The sequence below is a fragment of the Pezoporus flaviventris genome, unplaced genomic scaffold (genome assembly GCF_033815535.1).
Source record: "Pezoporus flaviventris isolate CSIRO_AGI_PZ_B2104156 unplaced genomic scaffold, CSIRO_AGI_Pfla_v1 ptg000078l, whole genome shotgun sequence".
Lineage (NCBI taxonomy): Eukaryota > Metazoa > Chordata > Aves > Psittaciformes > Psittacidae > Pezoporus > Pezoporus flaviventris.
In genome coordinates, this window is record NW_026892626.1 from 11,621,442 (window position 1) to 11,645,525 (window position 24,084).

The following is a 24,084-nucleotide window of genomic DNA, read 5'->3' on the forward strand; positions in this document are numbered from 1 at the left end:
GTTTGATGGTAAACCATCAGGATTGATGGTAAAGAGTTGGTTTTGATGGTAAGAAGTAGTGGGGTTTGTTGGTAGGTTTAGTTCGGGTATTGAAGGATTCAATCAGTAAGCTTTGCATCTGAAAGACAAAAGAAAGCAAAGTCACTCCCTGTCGTGACATTCAACATCAAACCCTGTCTCAGTGGTTTGGTTTCTGAACGACAAGTCTCAAGCCTGCACGCAGCTCCGTCTGCTCTGTGACTACAGGATCCGACAGACTCGAGAAGGTGGCTTCCTCACATCCCAACCAACTGCATTTTGGATCTACGCTAAGGTGGGTGAACTGTACACAGTATTAGGACAAAGCTACCTCCTTTCATAGCAAGTGGTAGGCTTAGGTAAATTTAGGTGAGGTTTTGTCTAGACAGCATCCTTGTTTTACCAACAGTCTTGTGTTCAAGCTCACCAGATCTTACGTACTAAGCCTTCAGAAGCCTGTAGAAACTTGGAGAGAATCGTACAGGAGAGAATCTGTACGAATGTAGGAAAGCAACTGCTTTAAAGCTGCTCCTTCTCCCATCCCACCTCCATTTTCCTTCAATCACACATTATCACAAGCCCTTTCCATCCTTATTAATTTACTGGGGAGTCCTGGTGAAAAGGCACAACCTAACAATTCCTTCTCAGCTGTTGTCTGTCCCTAGCCTGTTTGAGAGGTTCCAGGCTCTTTAAAAACACACTGCTGCGGTGGCCTTTTTTGAGAGAGATTCCGTTACCCAGAAATTCTTACTTGGGACCCATTTAATTAGTATTTTTAAAGACAGACGTTCCACAAGAGGAAGTTCCTTAACATCTATGGACTTGAGGAAATACTAAAATTCTGCAGACTTAAAAGACTGCTTTTCACAGCCCTCATATCCCACTTGTGTTGCAAGCAGTGGATCAAAGTGGGGTTCTATCAATGTGTTTATCGGTTAACATCTCTTACGCCTACACAGATAGCGCACTAATTGTAATGCCCCTGACCTGTGTAGTGGGGTGCAAGGCATTTAATTTCTTCCGATAAGACTTTAGATGCAACAAAGATTAGCCGTCAGACTGAATGACAGTAAGTCTTGGTTTGTACACAAATCCTTACAGGGGCTAATTGTGGAATATGTGGAATTAAAAATACGTAATTGTTGCAACCTAATCAGGAACAGGCGCAGATGTGGTTCTGTCCTGGGTTCAGCAGGCTGGGCTTAAACCACAACAGGTTCTTCGCTTTGTGCTCCAGATCTAGCATTCTAACGCTATTCAGCAACATCCTTCCTATGTTTGCTTGACCAACCTAATGACCAGCCTAATGACCAACCTGTAGTCAGATTATCCTACAAAAATCACTTATAAACAATGGGAAAAAGGCAGGCATGGGAAACATTCAGAAAAGAGTTAGGAAAAGAATGGCGGATTATGCTGGAATTCCTGCTTACTTGTAATCCTTCTCTCGATATTTATCTTTGGACTTCTTTTTCTTCTTGACCTTCTTATCTTTTTTCATTCTTTGGTCATCTATCTTGCGGCGTTTCTTTTCCACTTCAGCTTCGCTTCCTTCTGCGTCGCCATATTTCTTCTTGCCAAGCCTCAGTTTCTCATTTTCCCAGAAAGAGTTGTCAAATTGTGCATGAGCTGAGGCAGGTGGAGGTGCGTGCCCTTCCCGAGAGTGTTTTTCAGACTGCTGAGGTACTGAACAGTGACGGAAGTTCTCTCTGTGGCTACTCAAGTGATGGGCTCCTTCCTCTCTGGAGTGAGTGTTGTGAGCCCATCTGCTCTTGCAGTGATAATCCCTATGTGATTTGTAGAATTGACTCAATTTGTCAAAGGCTTTATCAAAATGAGAGGACTTTCTCTCTCTACCATCTCCTGTTCCATGAACAGAGTAATAATCCTTGTAATATCTGCATTTTTCCCATCTCCGTAATTCATCTTGGTAGTATCTTTCCCTGTTCCAAGTCCTCTCTCCTTTGGAATGGTAATACTTATTCCTGTCTTGTTCCGTTCTTTCTCTGCTGCGGGATTTATAACGAGAGTATTTTCCTGAGCTTTTGCCATTATTTGGACTGTTTCTTTCATGATGGGAAGGTCTGTACTTGCCTTCATTGCAATAATCCTGCTTATGATGATATTGCTTATTTGTTTCCATGCTGCAAGAGCGCCTCCTTTTGTAGGAACGATCATCCGCTTTGCTCCTGCTTTGCTTCCGGTCTTTACTGTCAGAGTATTGTCTCTTCTTTCGGTAGTGCTCTTTGTCAGTTTTTTTGGAGTCCTGTACCTTCTCCTCGTATTTTTGCCTATTATCCTCTTCGCAGTTTTTATTATTCAGCCCCTCATTTTGTCTGGGGAATTGACTCTCCAGAACTTTATCCAGCTTTGTAATAGAAGAGTCATTAACAGGTGGTACCTCTACGTAGTTATTAGAAATGTCCTTTGTATCTTGGCATTTATCTGTAACACCTAGACATACAAGTTTTTTAGGACTACATTCAATGTCAGACTTCACAGAGGAAGCTTGCCATAATTTCTCTTCACTCTCGGGAGACCCTTTCATATACGAAGGATCTCCTTTTGCAAAGAGTACAGGTTCTTTTGGTCTTCCTGGTCTGTCTTTGTCTCTACTTTCTTCAGACTCACAATGCCCAAGGTATTCATCTTCAGTATCCAAGGATATTTTCCTGACCTTGTGCTGACCACTGATACTGGGATGTACGTTATCAGCATTTGTTATCACACTTTCAGCAACGTCTTCGGTAGCAATGGTTTCAGTGGTTTCAGAGTCTGATACAGTAAAAGGACTCTCAATCTCACAGCCAAGGTCGGAAAGAGGCATCCTGGATTGTTCATAGGCAAACACTGTTTCCGTCACTATGGTTTCCATCAGACGATCACCCTCAGACCTCTGAGGTGCAGATACACTGCACAAAACAAAAAACACATTTTTCACTTGAAAAAGTTCACCTAAAAGATAAATGTTAGGAGCAAAAATCCCTTGAAGTAAAAGATTTGGTGGCTACTGGTAAACTCTGTATGTTTCTAAACTCCCTTACACAGTTTGGAAACTGTCGCGTTCTAAAGGGACTCTGTAAGGCAGTCCCTTTAGAAACCGACTCTTACACATTCAGCAGTGCCCAGAGAAGATGTTTTTCTTCTCTTGAGCTTGCAAGTAGTACATTAAAACCCACACCCAACACATTTGTCTCCCTCTGCTCACTGCTCTGCATCGCATCAGTAGCCAAAACCACTACCTTCGCTCTCCCCAAACTAGAAAAAAGTCAACTCATTCATTTCCCTTCTCTCCACAAAATGGGAGGGCACGAGGTGGGAATTTACATTGGAAAAGAAATCCAATTGTAAAAAAAGTAAAATTATCCTATGAAGAAACAGAACCATTCTGGGAGGCATCTGCTTTAATTAATATCAGAATAACACATGTTCAGTGCTGACGTCTGCAACCCTACACATACAGTGTGGAATTTGCTGTACTGTGTAAAGCTTTCTATTAAATAGTACTAGTAGATGGGTAAAACAATGATAAACTTGTATGAAATCTTGTTTTCATCAGAGTGTACTCAATTTACCTTGTTTTCTCTGACAACCTGTTCAGGTGGCTGTAGGCCAGGGATTCTAAGACTATTTCTTGAGGAATCGGTGACTCAGCTACAGGTATCTACAATTAAAACGCAGACGTTAACAGACAAAAAAATACCACCTTTAGAAGAAAGCTGTTTTCAAAATTTCCTCATTAGTCATTAAACAAGATCACTTTGCCTTACATGCACCATTGCTATTTCACACATCACCCCTTCCCCCCCAGTATATTTATGAAACTTATGAAGTACTATCTCAGGTGAAATTTTCTGAAGTTGACATGTTCTCACATGCCAGTTCAGCTCTGCAAATTCTAATGCAACAATAGCACAAAGCGTTAACGATGAATTTTAAATTTGTGCTGTCTGTTTTCACAGTATTTCACATGACTTAGGAACATCTTAATGCTCCTGAATACTAAACACACCATAGGTGAGGAGTTCTAGATGGAACAAACAACTCACTGGTTCAAGCAATCCATTTGTTTTAGCAAAGAATATCTCAGAAGGTTTAGCAGGTTGGACTTGGCAAGTAAAATCATCAAGTTTCAGTCCATTTTGTTTAGATTATCAATTTGGTGCCATTATTTGCTCCCTGCAAATTACCTTAATCATACGAGGAGGAAGCCGTGCTCCCATAAATCCAGCCTGCTTACTATTAGGCCCGTGCTGACCAAGGAATGAACGGGGATAAGAAGTTGCTGGTAAGCAAAAACCACGTTCTCCAACTGTCAAATCGTGGCGCCTTGGGAAAAAAACAGTGATATCACTTTAGAGTTTTTCTTTCAACCTATTCTTGGATTAAAACCCTATCTGTAATTTTATAAGAACAGATGATGTGACACAGAAGCCACATACAAAACACTCAACCGAGACTACAAACTAAAAAAACAGACAATGGTCTCCCTACAATGACTATTCTTGTCAGAGCAACATCTCACCCTTACGCCATCTACGGTGTTATTTCTCCTCTTCTAAATTACCCCGCTACGTAGAGCGGATACAGAGCAATGTACACAAGCACACCAGTTTAAGGCCAAGCAATGAAAGACAGTAAATGACAGCGGTAAGTTCAGGTTAGACAGAACTGAATTACAGAAACAGTAAACTTTTCCTAGGACAGAAAGAAAAACACTTGGAAAAAAAGAAAAGTATCAGTAACAGGAAAGTAAATATATTCTGAACAGATTCAGTAGTTGGTATTACCTGATATAAAAAAGTAAATAAGCTTGCTGATTGAGAACCGTTTTGATATCGGAACACTCCACTATGGCATCATTCATTCGATACCAAAATCCATTGCCGGCCTGCAAACAAAAGACAGTGGCATCTTCAGACAAAATGCATGATGTCCAAATGACATCACAGGCGGAACACTACAGCACGAAACGTACCAAACAAATCAAACGGAACACATCATTCAACCTTTCTCCATCAAAATGGTGGTTGCCGGTAACATTGATTTTCTTTGTTTATTTTACCCTGTTAGAGATCAAGCTGATACCCACCTTTATGAAGCAGATATAGTGTCCAGCATTGCAGCTGAAACCAGAATGAACAAGAACTGCATATAAAGAATACATGAGTGGGTCTCCCCTTGACTGGGACATATATGCTCGAAGGTCCAAATATTCAGGGTATTCCACATCCTAAACACAAAACAGGAAGATTCAAAAATTACCCCAAAACACTTCATGGAACAGCCTGACAAAAACCCTTCTCAAAACACAGGCTAGGATCACATAAATATGGTCTTGATTCATTTAAAAATACCTATTCTCAGAAACAATATTTCGTAATTGAAGCTGCAGAGAACTGTTTTCTGCAGAATTAACTCTAAGAGTGAGGTATACTCTTATGGTTACCGTAAGCCATAGTTGTTAGATTGACTTTTCTTGGACTATTGTTATTACACTTACAGCCTGCAAACATTAACAGCTTTTAAACCGTAGAATCATAGAATAGTTAGGGTTGGAAAGGACCTTAAGATCATCTAGTTCCAACCCCCCTGCCGTGGGCAGAGACACCTCCCACTAAACCATGCCACCCAAGGCTCTGCCCAACCTGACCTTGAACACCGTCAGGGATGGAGCATTCACAGCTTCCCTGCGCAACCCATTCCAATGCCTCACCAGCCTAACAGTAAAGAATTTCTTCCTTATATCCAATCTAAACTTCCCCCGTTTAAAATGATATTTTCTTGGGGAAATCTCCCATTCCGAGAAGATAAAGCTGCTTTACAGCTGCAAATATACCTTGTTGATCTTGCCACCAGTAAAATCTGCAAATCTTTTCAGCGATACGATGAGAACTTTGGAGGAGCGATGTATCGTGCACCTCTTGGAGGCAGGAGCCATGTTTTCGCACCTTAAAAACAAGCACAGACAAATGTTTAACAGCAAATTCTTCCCCCTCCCAAAACTCAAACAAGTTTTCATCTCTCGCACAGGCTTATGAACCCATATGCTGCACTTCACGTTTGTTAATAGACAGAAGGTAACAGCATGTAAGCGGACAGCTCTACAAAACAAAGGACTTAGAACATTATCCTTTCACACGGAACACTAGGACCTTCAGCCAGCTGATGTTGCCTCCCACCCCAAATCGTTGTCCTTAGCTCTGTGCTTCAGCTCACCACTACTTAGCAGACATCCCCTTTAACTTCTGGCCAGACGAATATTTCTGTGTGCAACCTCACACTGATGAAGGCTAATAAACCCCAGCGCAGGCAGCAGTAGGAATAAAAGTCTAATATGAGCTAATGGCCACAATTCTTCTATTTCCAAATATTCATGTGACACATTAAACGCCTTCTCTTGGACTCAGATGGAATTAGTAGGAATCTTACTTGCTACACTTATAGCTGTTTTCTCCGTCCAGTTGTTCAGGTGTCACAAATTGTTTCAGAGCCGCGGTGAGAGACGTAACGGTCTGGATGAATAAGAAGGTAGAGCACTAGGTCACTGGAAATGCAAAATTTCAGACACTTCCTGGTATAACTACGAGAGAACCTTGCTAGTTCATCCTCAAGTGACCTACTGTCAACCGGCAACCACTGTGAAGGAGGCAGAAACCTCAGAGTACGCTGAGCATTTACCTCCTGTGGAAATGATGCTACTTTGAAATAAAAAGATAAAGTTTGCAGTGCCACAGACACCATCTGTCCTATGCTACGGCATCAATAATGAGAGCAAGCAAACCCATCAGCCTAACGATATAGATGCTGAAGCAGAATAACAGAGAAGTGTGAGGGTATAGGTGTTTGTGTAGATGTAATTACTGTTTTTACAGGTTAAACCCACTGCAAACATGGAGAGCATCTAGATGCATTCCACACAAGACCAAAGCCCAATCCACTCCCACCCAACACCAAGCTCTTTCCTTTTAGCAGTGTATATTTTTAAATAAAATGCCTTTATCTGGAAAGCTCTACAGGTCCTTATGCAGCTCGAGCCGTATTCACAAAACACCTTACCTCTATATCCAAAGTAATACTGAGGAATGGCTCGTGCCTGTCCGAAACGGCTTTGCAGTTCAAGCATTTTACTGGAATCAGAATACAAATGCTTAACACTGACTGGACAAATTTAGAGTCTTCATACATTTTACTTTAGTCAAAGCACAAAGTCCTTTACTACAGACAAACAGACACACACCAGTTCAAAGGACGGGAAGAATTGTAACAAGTACCTCGGGATCTTAGGTATCCTCCAAATATTTGATAAATAAGCGTAGTGGCTTGAGAAGATGTGTCCCATCTGGAAAGAAATGATAAATCAGGCCTCAGATGATACGAGGCTCAGAGTTAACTCTTCAAACAGTTTTTACCAAGGACAGTCATTTTAATGTAGTATAGTAAAGAAAGGAGTAAAAGGGGCTAGAGAACATCTAAGGGTTAAATAATTCGTTTATGCGTACGTGGTGCCTCCATTCAAGCAAGCTTTCTGCAAAGCATCAACAGTGAAGGACAAGAATTCATGTGCATCCTCTTGACTGCCGTAACAGAAATGTTCTCCTATACCTAATAAATAAGAAGGTGGTTATATTTATCTCCTAGAAAATGAAAGAAAACTCACGTTTCTAAAAGTATCAAAATCATTTCTATGCATCAGAGAGTGCTTTGAAGTTACCCAATATATCAAAAGAAAACCATCTGAAATGACTTACTTTTAAGGCCATTGATAACAGATATAGGTTTGATAGCACTATTAGAGAAACACAGGGCCTGGTTAATGTGAGCTTCCAATGTACACATCATACAGAAGCCTTTTTCGTGACCTGAAGAGTGAAAGAAGCAACACAGTCTAGTCAAATAAGCATTGCTACCAAAAAAAGAACAAAACCAAAAAACAATAGCCACGAAAAACACTACTGATATTGATGACACAGCGCTAAGAGAGAATGCGTGCGAATTTCAGCATATTGCTGTTAGGTGAGCTACATGACACAGAGCTAAGAATCCTCTGGGAGAAAGGAAAGGTTAAAGGAAGGTATGTGTAAGTATTTCTGCCCTCCTTTTTGCAACAGGGTTCTTAACTGGAAGCATTTTTATCTATGTCAAAAAAAAACACAGTTAAATTTCTAGGAATAAACACTAAGATGCCAAACCAAAAAGCATGCATGTACCTTTGTCAAAATAGACCTAGAAGGATATGAAAAGAGGCTCCTATGCCAAATCAGTTCAAGCATAGAATGGAAATGTGAAGAACACAAATTCAAAGGCTTAAAAAAATACAAACTTTTAACTAGAATAAAACCAGTCTAAATTTTAATACTGCCCCACACAAATTTCCATTTCAGGTCAGCAGAAATTAGCTCGTAGTGCTTTCTAGGGTGTGGGCTTTTTTAATGGGTCAATAGTGAACATGTCATTTATTGCAGTACTAGCACATGACGCTATCTAGGCTGCAGAGACGAAGACGCTACGATGCCAACATCCTACATTTTACCACCTTTCTACCAGCAGGAAACACAAATGCCAAATGTTCATCAAATGCCTTCCTTTACAACGTACTTCGCTATTCACACAAAGCAAGAAATGCTCTTTATTTGCAACTTTGCCATTGGGCATTAAATGAACAAATGCACTTTATATGCCATTCCGAGCTTCCTGTTAAATAAGCACGGAATCACAGAATCATTTATGTTGAAAAAGACCACGAAGATGGCATTCAAAGCCAGCTTCGACAGGTAAAACGGGAAAGCCACGCATTTTCTCCACAGAATCACTCTTGTTCTTTCACCTTTGCAGCCGCCCAACGTATTTATAATCATGTTAGAAAGTACTCACATGACTTGCTGTGTTCAAGAGACAGCATGTAATTGGCCAGAGGAGGTGTGTACGTCAAACACTGTAAAGTAGCATTAAGGTAACACGTATTGCCCAGATTCCACAGTCCAACTCCAACGTTCAGTGGCTGTTGCCAATCCATGCAGATTTTCTCAGGTGGAAAAAGAATTTTACGTGGTGGGGCAATTCCATCGTTAACGACTGCAAGAAAATCAGATTTCAAAAAATATTTAATGTTTCTCTTTGAAAAAGCATGTTTAAAAGGGAGCATTCTGCAGGAGGACCCAGAAGAACCAGGTCTGCTCCACAACGCAAAACAACATGATGAACAGATTGTAAGAACTAGGATGGAAAAGTAAGGGAGTAACCAGCGGAGCAGGTAACCCTACGGATACCAGACCTCTTCCTGAGCAGGGTTAGCATTCAAAGGCTTGTGAATAATGGAAGCCATAAACACAAAGGTAAAATGTACTTTTCTCTGCACAGCACAGAAGACCTGGCTAAGTCTGTGTATTATAAAAACCTCCTCAAACCCATTGTTGCAAGTAGGTTTTTAAAGATAAAACTACAGGTCTTCCAATACCAGTCCCTTCAGTTGCCTTAGGGGACTCACAAAATTGCAGCCTAGTGCTGAAGGCTTTAGTCATCATCTTGTATCAGTGCAACAAATGAGAACTGTGTTTTCTAACTTTTGGGTATTTTGTTCTGAAGAAAGGAGGGGAAGGACAGAAGACACACTAACTTTGCTCTTCCTGGCCAAAAGGCTTAGGTTTTTCAGAGGCTCTAGAATACACAGAACCTGTCGGTACTTTCTCTGCATCTTCCTCAGGTTGTGACAGGTTTTTAAATATTGAAGATATTCTCTTTAAAGTCATTGTTCGTATCTGTAACAGAGGTAAAAGTTCTGGTTGACTTAAGACTATCAAGAAGCATTCCAGAAGGAAATTCTGTCACTCAGTATCAAAGAGATAACTTGAAGAACTAAATAGCTGGTAAGAAATATGAAAAAAACAAAAACAAACGACAACAACCAAACTAAAAACCCCACTCACAAAACTGCGGTTAAGTGCGATTACACATTTGTCTCATGACAAAACAAACATTGGCAGCGGTGACTGTAAAACAATAACATACACAAAAACACCTACGTAGAAATAAGGAGCAATACAAAACTACTACTACTGTAGTAGACATGAAGACATGAAAGCACTTCTATGTCTCTAAATTGCAAACGACACTTCCACAATGCAACACTACCGTAAGAAAAAGATACCCAAACTAAACCAACAACAAAAAAGCAAAACCACCCCCCCCCCCAAAAAAAAACACAAAACCAAAACCCAAACGTATACACACACACAAATTCGAAATAAGGAACAACCCGAACACACACACAAACACACACACACAAACCCATACACACACGCCACGCTTGTTTACTTTCATCAAAAATAATCCAGCTGCCAACCCAGGAAACCCGCAGTTAATTATCACTTTAACCTTACCTGGAAGCAAAGGGGTCCGAGTTTGTCAGCTCCGGGGTCGGGGACGGCGTCGGGGTCTGTGTCCGTCCCGGGACCGTGGTCTCCGTCCGCCCAGGGGCTTCTCTGCTCTCCCAAGGCGCGGCTGCCCAGTGTTTCACCGGGGTCTGAGGGTCTGCTTCTCCCGGGTCGCAAGAGAAGCTCTCGAAGCCGGTTAACGTCATAGTAGCAGTTCCAGATGGAACTGTCCGGCCTTCCGTCACCAGCGCTAAGCCTGAAGCACCTACCCGCTCACCCCCCGCTCTGCCTTTCCGACAGGTTTTGGTTCCTAAGAGCAGTTTGGCACCGCTGCTCTCACGGACCGGCGCGGCACGCAGCATGTCCGCGCTTGGGAGCGGCAAGAGCCCAAACACAGCCAAACCAAAGAGACCCTGACGCGGAAGGCGAGGGCAGAGCGCGGCTCCGAGGGATCCCTCGCTTCACCTCACCTCGCCTCGCCCTACCCGCTCCACCTCACGCTACGACCCAGCCCCGCTCGGCACTTCCCACCCGCGGCAACCACTGTGCGGGGACAGCCTCAGCGCCGCCCCGCCCCGCCTCGGTGCCCTCAACCCCTCCCCAGGTGTCGCTTTCCGGGCTCGCAGCTCCAGGACCGTCCGGAAGCAGGAGCGCAGCAGCGGGCGGCCTGGGGCGACTCTGTGCTCATGGCAACTAACGGACGGGACGTGAGGACGGCGAGAATCCAAGCGTTCGATTCCCCGCGGGAGGCCGCAGGCCCCGCGAGGAGCCGCCGCCTCCTCGCCAAGCAAGGAACAACGCCGCTCGTGCCGCGGGAGCTGGGGTTTTACCGCGATGCTTTTCTACTCCCAGTGCACGTGCTGTTCTTAAGGGAAAGCCCCTAGTTCCATGCTGGACGCACAGGGTGGCTTTTTTGGACTGCTTCCGGTAGCAGGCAGTTTTTCACAGACTTGTTGAACCTGAGCCGTGCCTGCTGTGCCAGTGACCGCTTTGGGGACCCACTGCTTTATCAAAGCAATTTTGCTTGGTGGAGTTGCAGAGCAGCTCGGCATACAGCACAGGGAAACGTGCCGTCCTGGCAAAGCCACAGACTTACCAAGGCGATGTGTTTGAAATCCCCTTTTGACTGTCAAGGCGAGGCTGGTTGGTTGTTCCAGTCTTGCTGATGTGCTCTGTTTTGCATGGGGTGTCATCCTGCCAGCGTTCTGCTTTATTGCATGTTTGCCATAAAGGCTGAGAGGAAAAGAACAAAGTAAACGTTTCTACACCTCAGATTTTCCCCAGAGCGTGTGGAATTGTGGTCTGCTTGGATGCCTGTTCAGATACAAGTACTTTCAAGGGAGTGAAACTCAACCAGCGGAGGTACAATCCTTGAACAAGTGTCGGCGTGGAGATACCTTTGCTTAATGGAACACATTTAAACTCTTTCTAGAAATGATTTGGAGTCGTATGTCCTGCGTTTGCAAAGCAGCGTGATCTCAGAGCTGCTCACTTCACCTGTTTCGAGTCTTCTGTTCCGCAACTTCAGGTTTTGTATTTGAGCAATGCGTACATCAGTTTGAGCTCTGTACAAGTAGAGCTGTAATGCAAATAAGCCAGAATCAGTGGTACCAAGAAGTGCAAGGGTGTGAAAAGCAGCCAATAAAGTATTTCTGGAGAAATGTGAGGTTACAAAAGCATTCATAAGCCATGAAGCACTTTTGTATCAGTTCTTCCCTTCTGAAAATCTGTTTATTTAACCGGGTGAGGATGCCTGCCCAGAAGCATGAAGGAAATGCCTTGGGAGTTAATTTGCTGTATTTAGATGAAGTTCTTCTATCCGGCAGGAATAACTATTGAGAGTAACGTATAACTAAGGCTATTGTAGCAGGAAATATAGTATTTCTCAGCATTAAAAAAATGCGACATCTTAATCAGCTATTTGTGGTGCTCAGTCAATCTCTTTTAATTTACCAAAGCTAACAGAATAATGTTCTTGTGTGCGATGATATTTCATTCCAAATGTGCTTTGTAAGAGGTATAAGAGGGAGTGAAACTGGCCCAAACTTTCCACTGTCCACAAGGCCAGTAAAACAAAGTGGCTTGTGAAAATATCAGGCAAGTAGGTAAACTCGGAGTTATTCCAGTTAAGGAAGATCTTAACTGGAATCCAGTTCGGTACATGAAGTAGAGAGGGACTGTTCAGCTACCTGAGGAGGTAGCTATTATGTATTGTCGAGGGCATCAACAAGGTGAAGTTTGTCCGATTCTGAAGCCAAATGAGAAATTGAACAATCTAAACTCATTCCCTTAATCCCTGACGGCAAACTAACAATTGAGAAATCTAAACCTAGATATTCAAAGGAGGACAGAAAATCGGAGATCCTAAAGGAGAGGAAAACAAAGAAGATTGGGTTCAGATACCTGATGGGTGAACTGTAATCCCCTATAAGCAACTCTGGAAGCTAGTTCAGGAGAAAGATAACAATTCATTGGGGTAGCAACTCTTCGTATAAATACTTAGATGACCAAATTGCAGGAAGGAATCTATATAACACAGTTCAATTAGTGACAATGTCAGCTCTGTCTCAAGAATAATCCTAAAATTGAAAATAGAAATCAAATTGGTACAACTCGGGAGGAATTTATCTGGGACAACACTGGCAAATAAATTTTTCTGAATTACCGAGACCAATATTTGTTGGTGTTAATGAATACTTTTTCAGGGTGGCCAGAAGCATTCCCTTGTAGAATAAATAATGCAAGACAAGTAATTGGAACATTGTTAAACACTATAATACCTTGTTTCGGAGTACCAGAGGCAATTTCTTCCGACCGAGGCTCACCCTTTAGTGCAAAAGAGTTACAAGAAATTAGCAAAAATCAGGCAACTACATGTTCCTTACAGGCCTCAGGCCAGTGGGCAAGTAGAAAAGATGATCAAACAACAGATTAGTAAAATATTAATACCAAGCCTTACCACTGGCTCTATTAAGAATTTGAACTAAACCTCGGTCGAAAGAAGAGGCTATCCCATGTAAAATTTTATATGGAAGACCGTATCAGTCCCAGTTTAAAGGAGAAAACCTTCTCCGACTTCCAGAAGACTTTCTCCTAAAATTTCTGGTCAATCTGGGAAAGCAATTAGAAGAAGTAAGAGAATACTGAGGACAAGAGTGAGAGGCATGGATTATTCGCCTCACCCTTTTAGATCCAGAGACTGGGTTTATGTTAAGAATTTTTCAGGAGATCCTCTACAGGAGAAGTGGAGCGGACCGTACCAGATAATATTGACCACCTTTACAGCAGGGAAGATAAAGAAACAACCTGCTTGCAAGAATATAGAACCATAGAAGACGTGGCGGATCAAACCTTCAGGACCCTCGCATATGAAATTATATCAGTCGTGATTTGGATTTATGTGATAACTGACATACCGGCTTGGGACTAATACTTATACCTGAAATTAATGCAGAATGCTACTAAAGTTGTTAATTGTAGTGACTGTTTGGTGTGTGCACAGTTGCCTGAATCGGGAGAAGACCAGGGCCTTCCATTAATTGGCATTCCAATTTCCAACACTGCAATTTTAAGATTTGGAATAGTTAACCAGAATAGGAGACTATGTTTGTTTAAATGCCACAGGTGTAGGTCACTCTTCAAATTGTATAGATGGTATCGTGGTTCAGTGGTAGCTTGGTTCCTGAAGGGAAAGGATGGTATTGGTTAAGAGAGGGTTTAACCCTATTGCTGAACAGAATACTGCATTTTGTGAGATGTTTTGTGAGGCAATCATAAATATCTCAGCAACCGTAGAGGAAATATGGAAAAAGTTAACTTCATGGTTACCTGATCTCTTCTGGTTAAGGCAACTGGTTGCAGGAATATTACTATTAATTGTTTTAATATTGATTACTTGTGGTATAACAAAATGTTCTTCCTGAAATTGTAAACGATCTATGATAAATGATGAAGATTGAAAAAAGAAATGAAATTTAAGTATCAAGTAGAAACGGGAAACTATTTCAAAAACACTATGGATGGTAATGGCACTACATAAAATGTTGCAAGAGAATTTGCAGAAGGACAGAAAAAGGGGGTATAGACATCTGTTGGTGCTATCAGACACCTTTTCAGGTTGGCCGGGAACCTTTCCAACTAGAAACGCACAAGCCTGGGAGGTAACAAAGATGTTGTTACAGGATGGTTGTGGGGATTTCGAAAGTATGTGCTGCATGAACTTATCTAACCATTCTGAATCAATTCATGCTAAGCTGCGAAAATTGCAGGAAAATGTGCAAGAGCTTAGAATTGTTGGAGGTAGAATGGATGAATGGCTAAATAACCTAGGAGTTACTGGATGGTTCAGGGAAATACTTAAACAAGGCCTTCTAATCTTAACTATAGGACTACTCATTTTAATGACTGAACCTTGCATAATACAAAGTATATCAAAATCATTTTATAAATCGATAGAAGAAACATGGATAGCTCTGTTATAAATAATATAGTAAAAGAATTTACTCATTTTATAGAAAAAGGGGGGATTGATACAGGGTTAACCAATGTACAGGGGGGTTGTACGGGGGGGTGTAGAGGGGGGTTAGAGAAATTTGCTTGCTTAAACAAAAGTATTGTCTGCAGCTATCATGCCTACTAAGCAGAACAAAGGCACTAACCATTGATAAGGAAAAGCAGACACCTGGTGCTTTTGACAAGGAAAAGCAGACTGATTCTACTGATAAGCAGCTATTGATAAGGGAAAGCAGACGCCTGAAGGGGGAGAGACAGCCGGTTTATGGCTGGGACACCGACCAAACCCTAAGGCCATATGTGAAGACTAAAAGGTGAAAAGTTCAAGAAGAGGAAGACTCATTGACTTCCTCTTGAAGACCCCTACCCACAGGAGGAAGACTCATTTACTCCATCTTGAGACCCCTGCCCATGACCAGAGGGGGCACTGCGCAGGTGCACAGAACCTTCTAGCTCATTATAATACGAAGCAGGGACAGGACATGAATATATATAGGCATATTGTGCAACCTTATGAATACATATAACTTTGGAGCATAAACGTAGAGGGAAACAACACCGAGGCACGCATGACTTTGAGGAATTATCCCCGTGCGTCTCAGCGCTGACTAAAAAGCATACCTGCTTTACAACTTTAACGAGTTGTGGAGTCAATCCGCACATCAGCATGTTCTCACATGCCAGTTCAGCTCTGCAAATTCTAATGGGACAATAGCACAAAGTGTTAACGTTGAAATTTGTGCTGTTTTCACAGTATTTCACATGAATTCGGAACATTTTAATGCTTCTGAATACTAAACACACCATAGGTGAGACGTTCTAGATGGAACAAACAACTCACTGGTTCAGGCGATCCATTTGTTTTAGCAAAGAAAATCTCAGGTGGTTTAGGAGGTTGGGCGTGGCAAGCAAAATCGTCCAGATCTAGCGTTCGTCCAGATCAGCAACATCCTCCCTGTGTTTGCTGGACCAACCTAATGACCTTAGTCCGTCCCCCCCTCCCAGGCCCCTGTGGGGATATTCAGGGGCGGGGTTCTCTGCAAGGAGTTCCTTTTTCAGAGCTAATTGCAAGTAGTTAGCCTGATTTTTCTCTTTGTCTAACGGTTAACTACCTGGTCCTGCAGGGCTCGGAGCAGGTCTTGTAAAGTTTGTATGAACTGAACTGAGATCCAGCTCTTTGTTGTTCTTCGCCAGCCTCCGGTGCAGCAGCCAAGATGGCGCCCGGTACGGCCCAGACAACCGAGTTACCCTTTCCGGGCCGCAGTTTCACATCCTTTTGCAGGGCGCTTATTCGGTCTGTTAGACTTTGCGAATTACACCGATTTTTCTCGGCCCGTTCTGCCCCTGGCAGAGAGGGGCGAGCCTTCTGTTGCTCTAAAAGGCCACACAACACATCTCTGCCCTCAGGGGCAGCTTCACTGCTATCCATTTCGGAACGGGACGATCGCCTCAGGGAGGCAGCGCGTTTTGCTTCCACAAAACGCACCTCTGAAGTCCCTAAGAGGCACGCACCTCATGCAAACCAAGTTAGATACAGCAATAGGTTGGGGGTGTCGTCTCCGGGAGGCAGGAGGCACGTCTGTTTCAACAAAATCCACCCCTTACGTCCCCGAGAGGCACACACGTAATAGCTTTTTACTTTCATAAAAAAAGAGTCCAGCTGCCACGCTAGGAGACTCGCAGTTCTTTATCACAAAAACCGTGCCAGTTAGGCACACGAAGTAGAGAGGCACTCGAAGCTCCCATTGCCCCGCTGTCGGAGCCCAGTAACGCTTCCTGCTACTACTGGCGACCCCGAGCCCGGGGACCGCGAGTAGCACGGAGCAGCGAGAGCGGCGCCGGGGTCTGTGTCCCTCCGAACTGGGGTCCGAGTTTGTCAGCTGCGGGGTCTGCTGCTCTGTCCGCCCCGGGGTCGGGGTCTGTGTCAGTGACTTCTTGTGTTCCAGTGAAAGCACGTAATTGGCCAGAGGAGGCGCGGAAGTTACACACTGCAGAGTAGCATTAAGGTAACACGTATTGCCCAGGTTCTGCAGTCCAGCTCCAACGTTCAGTGGCTGTTGGCAATGCATGCAGGTTTTCTCAGGTGGAAAAAGAATTTTACGTGGCGGGGCAATTCCGTCGTTAACAACTGCAAGAAAATCAGATTTCAAAAAATATTTACTGTTTCTGCAACTCGTTTACTGTCATAAAAAAGAATCCAGCTGCCAAGCTGGGAAACTCGGAGTTACTCCAGTTAAGGAAGATCTTAACTGGAAGCCAGTTCGGTACACGAAGTAGAGAGGCACTCGAAGCTCTCATTCCCCGCTGTCGGCGCCCAGCAACGCTTCCTGCCACTACTGGCGACCCCGAGATCGGGGACCGCGAGTTGTACGGAGCGGCGAGAGCGGCCCCGGGGTCTGCGTCTCTCCGCCCAGGGGCCGGAGTTTGTGACCCCCCAGGGGTCTCGCTTTCCTCCCCAGGGGCGTGTGCCCGGTGTTTCACCGCGGTCCGAGGGTCTGCTTCTGTGGGGTCGCGAGATAAGCTCATGCCTTCCATGAGCTTCAGTCAAATATAAGGCAAGTGGGGGAACAACTCAGATCTCTTCTCCTCAAGTCGATTCATTAGACCAGACAGATTAGTCAGATGAACTGTATTTCACAGAGGTTCCCACTCACTGGTCTCCTGATGCAGGACCAGTGACTATGAAGTGCATCACAGTTTGACAGCATTTAATAATCAAAATTAAAATCGCAGTATGAATTTGTCTTTAGCTAGCCACTTTAGGGAGACAAAACCAGACAACTGAGACTTCAGACAAGTGACGGTATATTAAGAAAATGGAATTAAAACAGATGGATTTTGCCTTGACGGTAAATGTTTCAATAATAAATTCTAAGTTTCGATAGTATCGATAAAGTCCAGTTTGAAGATAAAGAGTCATAGTTTTTTTCGGCAAAGAGTCGTCGGTTTTGATGGTAAAGCCAGGTTTGATGGTAAACAGGTTTGATGGTAAAGAGTCAGTTTTGATGGTAAAGCCAGATTCGATCGTAAGCAGGTTTGGTGGTAAAGCCACCTTCCATGGTAAACAGTCACGTTTGATGGTAAACTATCAGGTTTGGTGGTAAAGAGTCAGTTTTGATGGCAAAGCAACATTCAATGGTAGACAGGTTTGATGGTAAAGAGTCATTCTTGATGGTAAACAGCCAGGTTCGATGGTAAACCATCAGGATTGATGGTAAAGACTCAGTTTTGATGGTAAGAAGTAGTTGGTTTTGTTGGTGCTCTGTGACTACAGGATCCGACAGACTCGAGAAGGTGGCTAATCTAAGGTAACCTAATTAAGAACATTGCGCAGATGTGGTTCTGTCCTTGGTTCAGCAGGCTGGGCTTAAACCACGACAGGTTCTTCGCTTTGTGCTCCAGATCTAGCATTCTAATGCTATTCAGCAACATGCCTCCTATGTTTGCTTGACCAACCTAATGACCAGCGTAATGACCAACACGTAGTCAGATTATCCTATATAAATCACTTAGAAATGGGAAAAAGGCAGGCATGAGAAACATTCAGAAAAGTGTTAGGAAAAGAATGGCGGATTATGCTGGAATCCCTGCTTGCTTGTAATCCTTCACTTGGTATTTATCATCTATCTTGCGGCATTTCTTTTCCACTTCACCTTCTCTTCCTTCTGCATTGCCATATTTCCTCTTGCCAAGCCTCAGTTTCTCATTTTCCCAGAAAGAGTTGTCAAATTGTGCATGAGCTGAGGCAGGTGGAGGTGCGTGCCCTTCCCGAGAGTGTTTTTCAGACTGCTGCAGAGGTAGTGAACAATGACGGAAGTTTCCGCTGTGGCTGCTCAAGTGATGCCATCCTTCCTCTCTGCAGTGAGTGTTGTGAGCCCATCTGCTCTTGCAGTGATAATGCCTATGTGATTTGTAGAATTGACTCAATTTGTCAAAGGCTTTATCAAAGTGAGAGGACTTCCTCTCTCTACCATCTCCTTTTCTATGGACAGAGTCATAAGGCTTGTAATATCTGCATTTTTCCCATCTCCATGCTCCAGGTTCTCTCTCCTTTGGAATGATAATACTGATTCCTGTCTTGTTCCGTTCTTTCTCTGCTTCAGGATCTGTAACGAGAGTATTTTCCTCAGCTTTTGCCATTATTTGGACTGTTTCTTTCATTATGGGAAGGTCTGTACTTGCCTTCATTGCAGTAGTCCTGCTTAGGATGATATTGCTTATTTGTTTCCATTCTGTGAGAGCACCTCCTTTTGCAGGAACAATCATCCACTTTGCTCCTGCTTTGCTTCTCCTCGTCAATGTCAGAGTATTGTCTCTTCTTTCGGCAGTGCTCTTTGTCAGTTTTCTTGGAGTCGTGTATCTTCTCCTCGTATTTTTGCCCGTTATCCTCTTCGCATTTTTTATTATTCAGCCCCTCATTTTGTCTAGAGAATTGACTCTCCAGAACTTTATCCAGCTTTGTAAGAGAAGAGTCATTAACAGGCGGTACTTCTGCATAGTTATTATTTTCCATCACTACGGTTTCCATCAGACGATCACCCTCAGACCTCTGAGGTGCAGGGACACTGCACAAAACAAAAACCACATTTTTCATTTGAAAAAGTTCACCTAAAAGATAAATGTTAGGAGCAAAAATCCCTTGAAGTAAAAGATTTGGTGGCTACTGGTAAACTCTGTATGTTTCTAAACTCCCTTACACAGTTTGGAAACTGTAGCTTTCTAAAGGGACTCTGTAAGGCAGTCTCTTTAGAAACCGACTCTTACACATTCAGCAGTGCCCAGAGAAGATGTTTTTCTTCTCTTGAGCTTGCAAGTAGTACATTAAAACCCACACCCAACACATTTGTCTCCCTCTGCTCACTGCTCTGCATCGCATCAGTAGCCAAAACCACTACCTTCGCTCTCCCCAAACTAGAAAAAAGTCAACTCATTCATTTCCCTCTCTCCACAAAATGGGAGGGCACGAGGTGGGAATTTACATTCACACATCCTAGGATGGAAAAAAAAAAAATAGAAAAAGATTTCCGATCGTAAAAAAAAAAGGAAAATAATTCTATGAAGAAAGAGAACCATTCTGGAAGGCATCTGCCTTTAATTAATATCAGAATAATACATGCTCGGCGCTGACATCTGCAACCCTACATTTACAGTGCCTGAGAAGGGATATAGGGAGTACATGCTGTGGGCCACCCTATGGTTTTACCTGTGGGATCATTCAGAAGACCTGAGAAAGTGGGATGGAAAACCTACCTCAGTTCTGGAGGAACAAGTCCATGAATTGAAGAGAAAAACAATGGTCAAGGATGATCCTCCCAAGAAAGTTGCTGCTCCAGTGTTCAGTGAGCAGCTTCCCAGATGGGGTGGAAGAGCTGATTTTATTCCATATTCTATGATAAGGAATTGTAATCCTTTTCTACAAGAAGTAAGTGGAGAATCTTATGATCACTATTAGAGGAGCCCTGCCTCCAGCCAGATGGAGGAGAGGGACAGTCAGGTTTACTGGACTGTGTGGATCAGGTGGCCTGGCGCATCAGTCCCACAGGAGTATAAGGCTTTAGTAGACACCGGTTCCCAGTGCACCCTGATGCCACCAAGCTCTCAAGGGGTGGAACCCATTTGTATTTCTACAGTGACAGGAGGATCCCAAGAGTTGACTGTACTGGAGCCTGAAATCAGCCTAACTGGGAAGGAGTGGCAAAAGCACCCTATTGTGACTGGTCCAGAGCCTCCGCGCATCCTTGGCATAGACTAGCTCAGAAGAGGGTACTTCAGAGATCCAAAAGGGTACTGATGGGCTTTGGTGTCGTTGCCCTGGAGACGGAGGAAATTAAGCAGCTGTCCACCTTGCCTGGTCTCTCAGAGGATCCTTCTGTTGTGGGGTTGATGGAGGTCAAACAACAAGTGCCAGTCGTGACCACAACAGTGCACCGGTGGCAATATCACACCAACTGAGACTCCCTGATTCCCATCCATAAGCTGATCCATAGACTGGAGAGCCAAGGAGTGATCTGTAGGACACGCTCACCCTTTAATAGCCTTATATGTCCAGTGTGAAAGTCTAATGGAGAGTGGAGACTAATAGTAGACTATCGTGGCCTGAACGAAGTCGCAGCATCACTGAGTGCTGCCGTACCGGACATGCTGGAACTCCAATATGAACTGGAGTCAAAGGCAGTCAAGTGGTATGTCACAACTGATATTGCCAATGCATTTTTCTCAATTCCTTTGGCAGTGGAGTGCAGGCCACAGTTCGCTTTTACTTGGAAGGGCGTCCAGTACAGTTGGAACCGACTGCCCCAGGGGTGGAAACACAGCCCTACCATCTGCCATGGACTGATCCAGACTGCACTGGAACAGGGGCAAGCTCCAGAACACCTGCAATACATTGATGGCATTATCGTGTGGGGCGATACAGCAGAAGAGGTCTTTGAGAAAGGGAGGAAAATTATCCAGATCCTGCTGAAAGCTGGTTTTGCCATAAAATGGAGTAAGGTCAAGGGACCTGCAGAGAAGATTCAATTTTTGGGAATAAAATGCCATGATGGATGTCACCAGATCCCCACAGATGCGATCAACATGATAACAGCAATGTCTCCACCAACTAATAAGAAAGAAACACAAACCTTTCTTGGGCGCTGTGTGGTTCTGGTGAATGCACATCCCAAATCACAGTTTGATTGTAAGCCCTCTCTATCACATGACCCAGAAGAATGATTTTAAATGGGGCCCTGTGCAACAACAAGCCTTTGAGCAAATTAAACGTGAGATAGTTCATGCAGTGGCCCTTGGACCAGTCTGGACCGGGCCAGATGTGAAAAATGTACTGTACACCATAGCCAGGGAGAATGGTCCTGCCCGGAGCCTCTAGCAGAAGACTCCAGGGGAAACTCGAGGTTGACCCCTCAGCTTTTGGAATCAGGGATACAGAGGATCTGAGGCCATCTATATTCCCACTGAAAAAGAGATACTGGCAGCCTATGAAGGGGTTTGAGCTGCTTCAGAAGTGATTGGCACTGAAGCACAGCTCCTCCTGGCACGCCTGTTACCTGTGCTGGGATGGATGTTCAAAGGCAGGGTCTCCTCTACACATCATGCAGCCAATGCTACATGGAGTAAGTGGGCTGCTCTAATTACACAACAAACTCCAACAGGAAATCCCAGTCATCCAGGAATTCTAGAAGTCGTCATGGACTGGCCAGAGGGCAAAGATTTTGGAATGTCACCAGAGGAGCAGGTTATGCGTGCTGAAGAGGTCCCACCATATAATCAACTGTCAGACAGTGAGAAGCAATATTCCTTGTTTACTGATGGGTCCTGCCGTATTGAGGGAAAGCATCGGAGATGGAAGGCAGCTGTATGGAGTCCCTTATGACAAGCTGCAGAAACTGCTGAAGGAGAGGGTGAATTGAGTCAGTTTGCCAAGGTGAAAGCCATCCAGCTGGCCCTGGACATTGCTGAAAGAGAAAAGTGGCCAGTACTTTATCTCTATACTGACTCATGGATGGTGGCAAATGCCCTGTGGGGGAGGTGCAGCAATGGAAGCAGAGGAACTGGCAGTGCAGAGGTAAACCCATCTGGGCTGCTGCACTGTGGCAAGACATCGCTGCCCGGGTGCAGAATCTGGTGGTGAAGGTACGCCATGGAAATGCCCATGTACCCAAGAGTCGAGCCACTGAGGAATACCAGAACAACCAACAAGTGGATAAAGTGGCTAAGATTGAAGTGGTTCAGATGGACTCAGATTGACAACATAAGGGTGAATTATTTTTAGCTTGCTGGGCCTGAGGCCCAGCAAGGCACCTCAGGCCATCAAGGCAGAGATGCAACAGAAAGGTGGGCTCATGATTGAGGGGTGGGTTTAACAATAGACACTATTCCCCAGGTTATTCATGAATGTGAAACATGCTGCAATTAAGCAAGCCAAGAGGATGAAGCCTTTCTGGTATGGAGGACAATGGCTGAAGTACAAATACGGGAAGGCCTGGCACATTGACTGTATCACACTCCCACCACCCTGGCAAGGCAAGTGCCATGTGCTTGCCATGGTGGAAGCAACCACGGGATGGCTGGAAACATACGCTGTGCCCCACGCCACTGCCCAGAACACTACCCTGGGCCTTGAGAAACAAGTCTTGTGGTGACATGGCACCCCAGAGAGAACCGAGTCAGACAATGGGACTCATTTCTGGAACAACCTTATAGACACTTGGGCCAAAGAGCATGGCATTGAGTGGGTATATCACATCCCCTACCATGCACCAGCCTCTGGGAAAATTCAACGGTCTGATGGACTGTTAAAAACTACACTGAGAGCAATGGGTGGTGGGACTTTCAAATGCTGGGATACGCATTTACCAAAAGCCACCTGGTTGGTCAGCACCAGAGGATCTGCCAACAGGGCTGGCCCAGCACAGTCAGAACTTTTACATATTGTAGAGGGGGATAAAGTTCCTGTGGTGCACATAAAGAATTTGTTGGTGAAGACAGTCTGGGTTATTCCTGCTTCAAGGCAAACCCACTCATGGGATTGCTTTTGCTCAGGTGCCTGGATGTACTTGGTGGGTAATGTGGGAACATGGGGAAGTCCAGTGTGTACCTCAAAGGGGTTTAATCTGGGGGGAAAACAGTCAATGAACTCATATGACGTTGCCTGCTATACAACGCTTCTATAGCCCATCAGCCAGATGCCCATCTCTACCACTGTGGGCTTTGAAAAGAAGATACGTGCTGTCGTGAACGTCAGTGGAGAATAAAGTCATAAGAAAGCCAAAAGCAGCAATAGAACCGTCCTCAGGTCAGCATCGACTGACCTTGACTTCCCTCCGAACATCATCCCAACAAAGAATGAACTTTGATGAAACCAGACAAGCTCAGCAGTGACCAGATGAGTTCAGCGGTGTCGTCAACAGGCAACAACCCATCCCAACACACTGTCTCTCCTGCCCTGAGAGGCTGTTGCAAGAGATGGAGCCTGACATCGTGGACTGAGTGAATTCAGCAAACTTTATAGGGATGGTCCATGGACTAAGGAATGGTATCTCTGTGTGTGTGTGTAAATATATGAGACAAAAAGCAATGGTATAGTGAAAAAAAAAGGGATCTGAGCATGACCTAAATGTCATGGATATTCCATGGGTGGATACTGTCATGGGTTCAGCTGTGCAGTGCTGTTTTCCACTTT

General features: G+C 44.1%; 1 protein-coding gene across 1 annotated transcript; it reads right to left on the reverse strand.

The window, feature by feature from the left end:
• Positions 1–1,380: 1,380 nt before the first annotated feature.
• Positions 1,381–9,767, reverse strand: LOC133279830 (ubiquitin carboxyl-terminal hydrolase 42-like). Its single transcript, XM_061474006.1, has 14 exons — positions 9,635–9,767; positions 8,893–9,093; positions 7,770–7,880; positions 7,521–7,623; positions 7,293–7,360; positions 7,078–7,148; positions 6,451–6,533; positions 5,858–5,969; positions 5,111–5,251; positions 4,809–4,909; positions 4,209–4,347; positions 4,068–4,163; positions 3,594–3,682; positions 1,381–2,930 (listed from the first exon to the last, which is right to left on the reverse strand). Exons 1-14 carry the CDS (start codon positions 9,765–9,767, stop codon positions 1,448–1,450), a joined length of 2,931 nt encoding a protein of 976 aa, XP_061329990.1. The 3' UTR covers positions 1,381–1,447.
• Between the last annotated feature and the right edge of the window lie 14,317 nt (positions 9,768–24,084).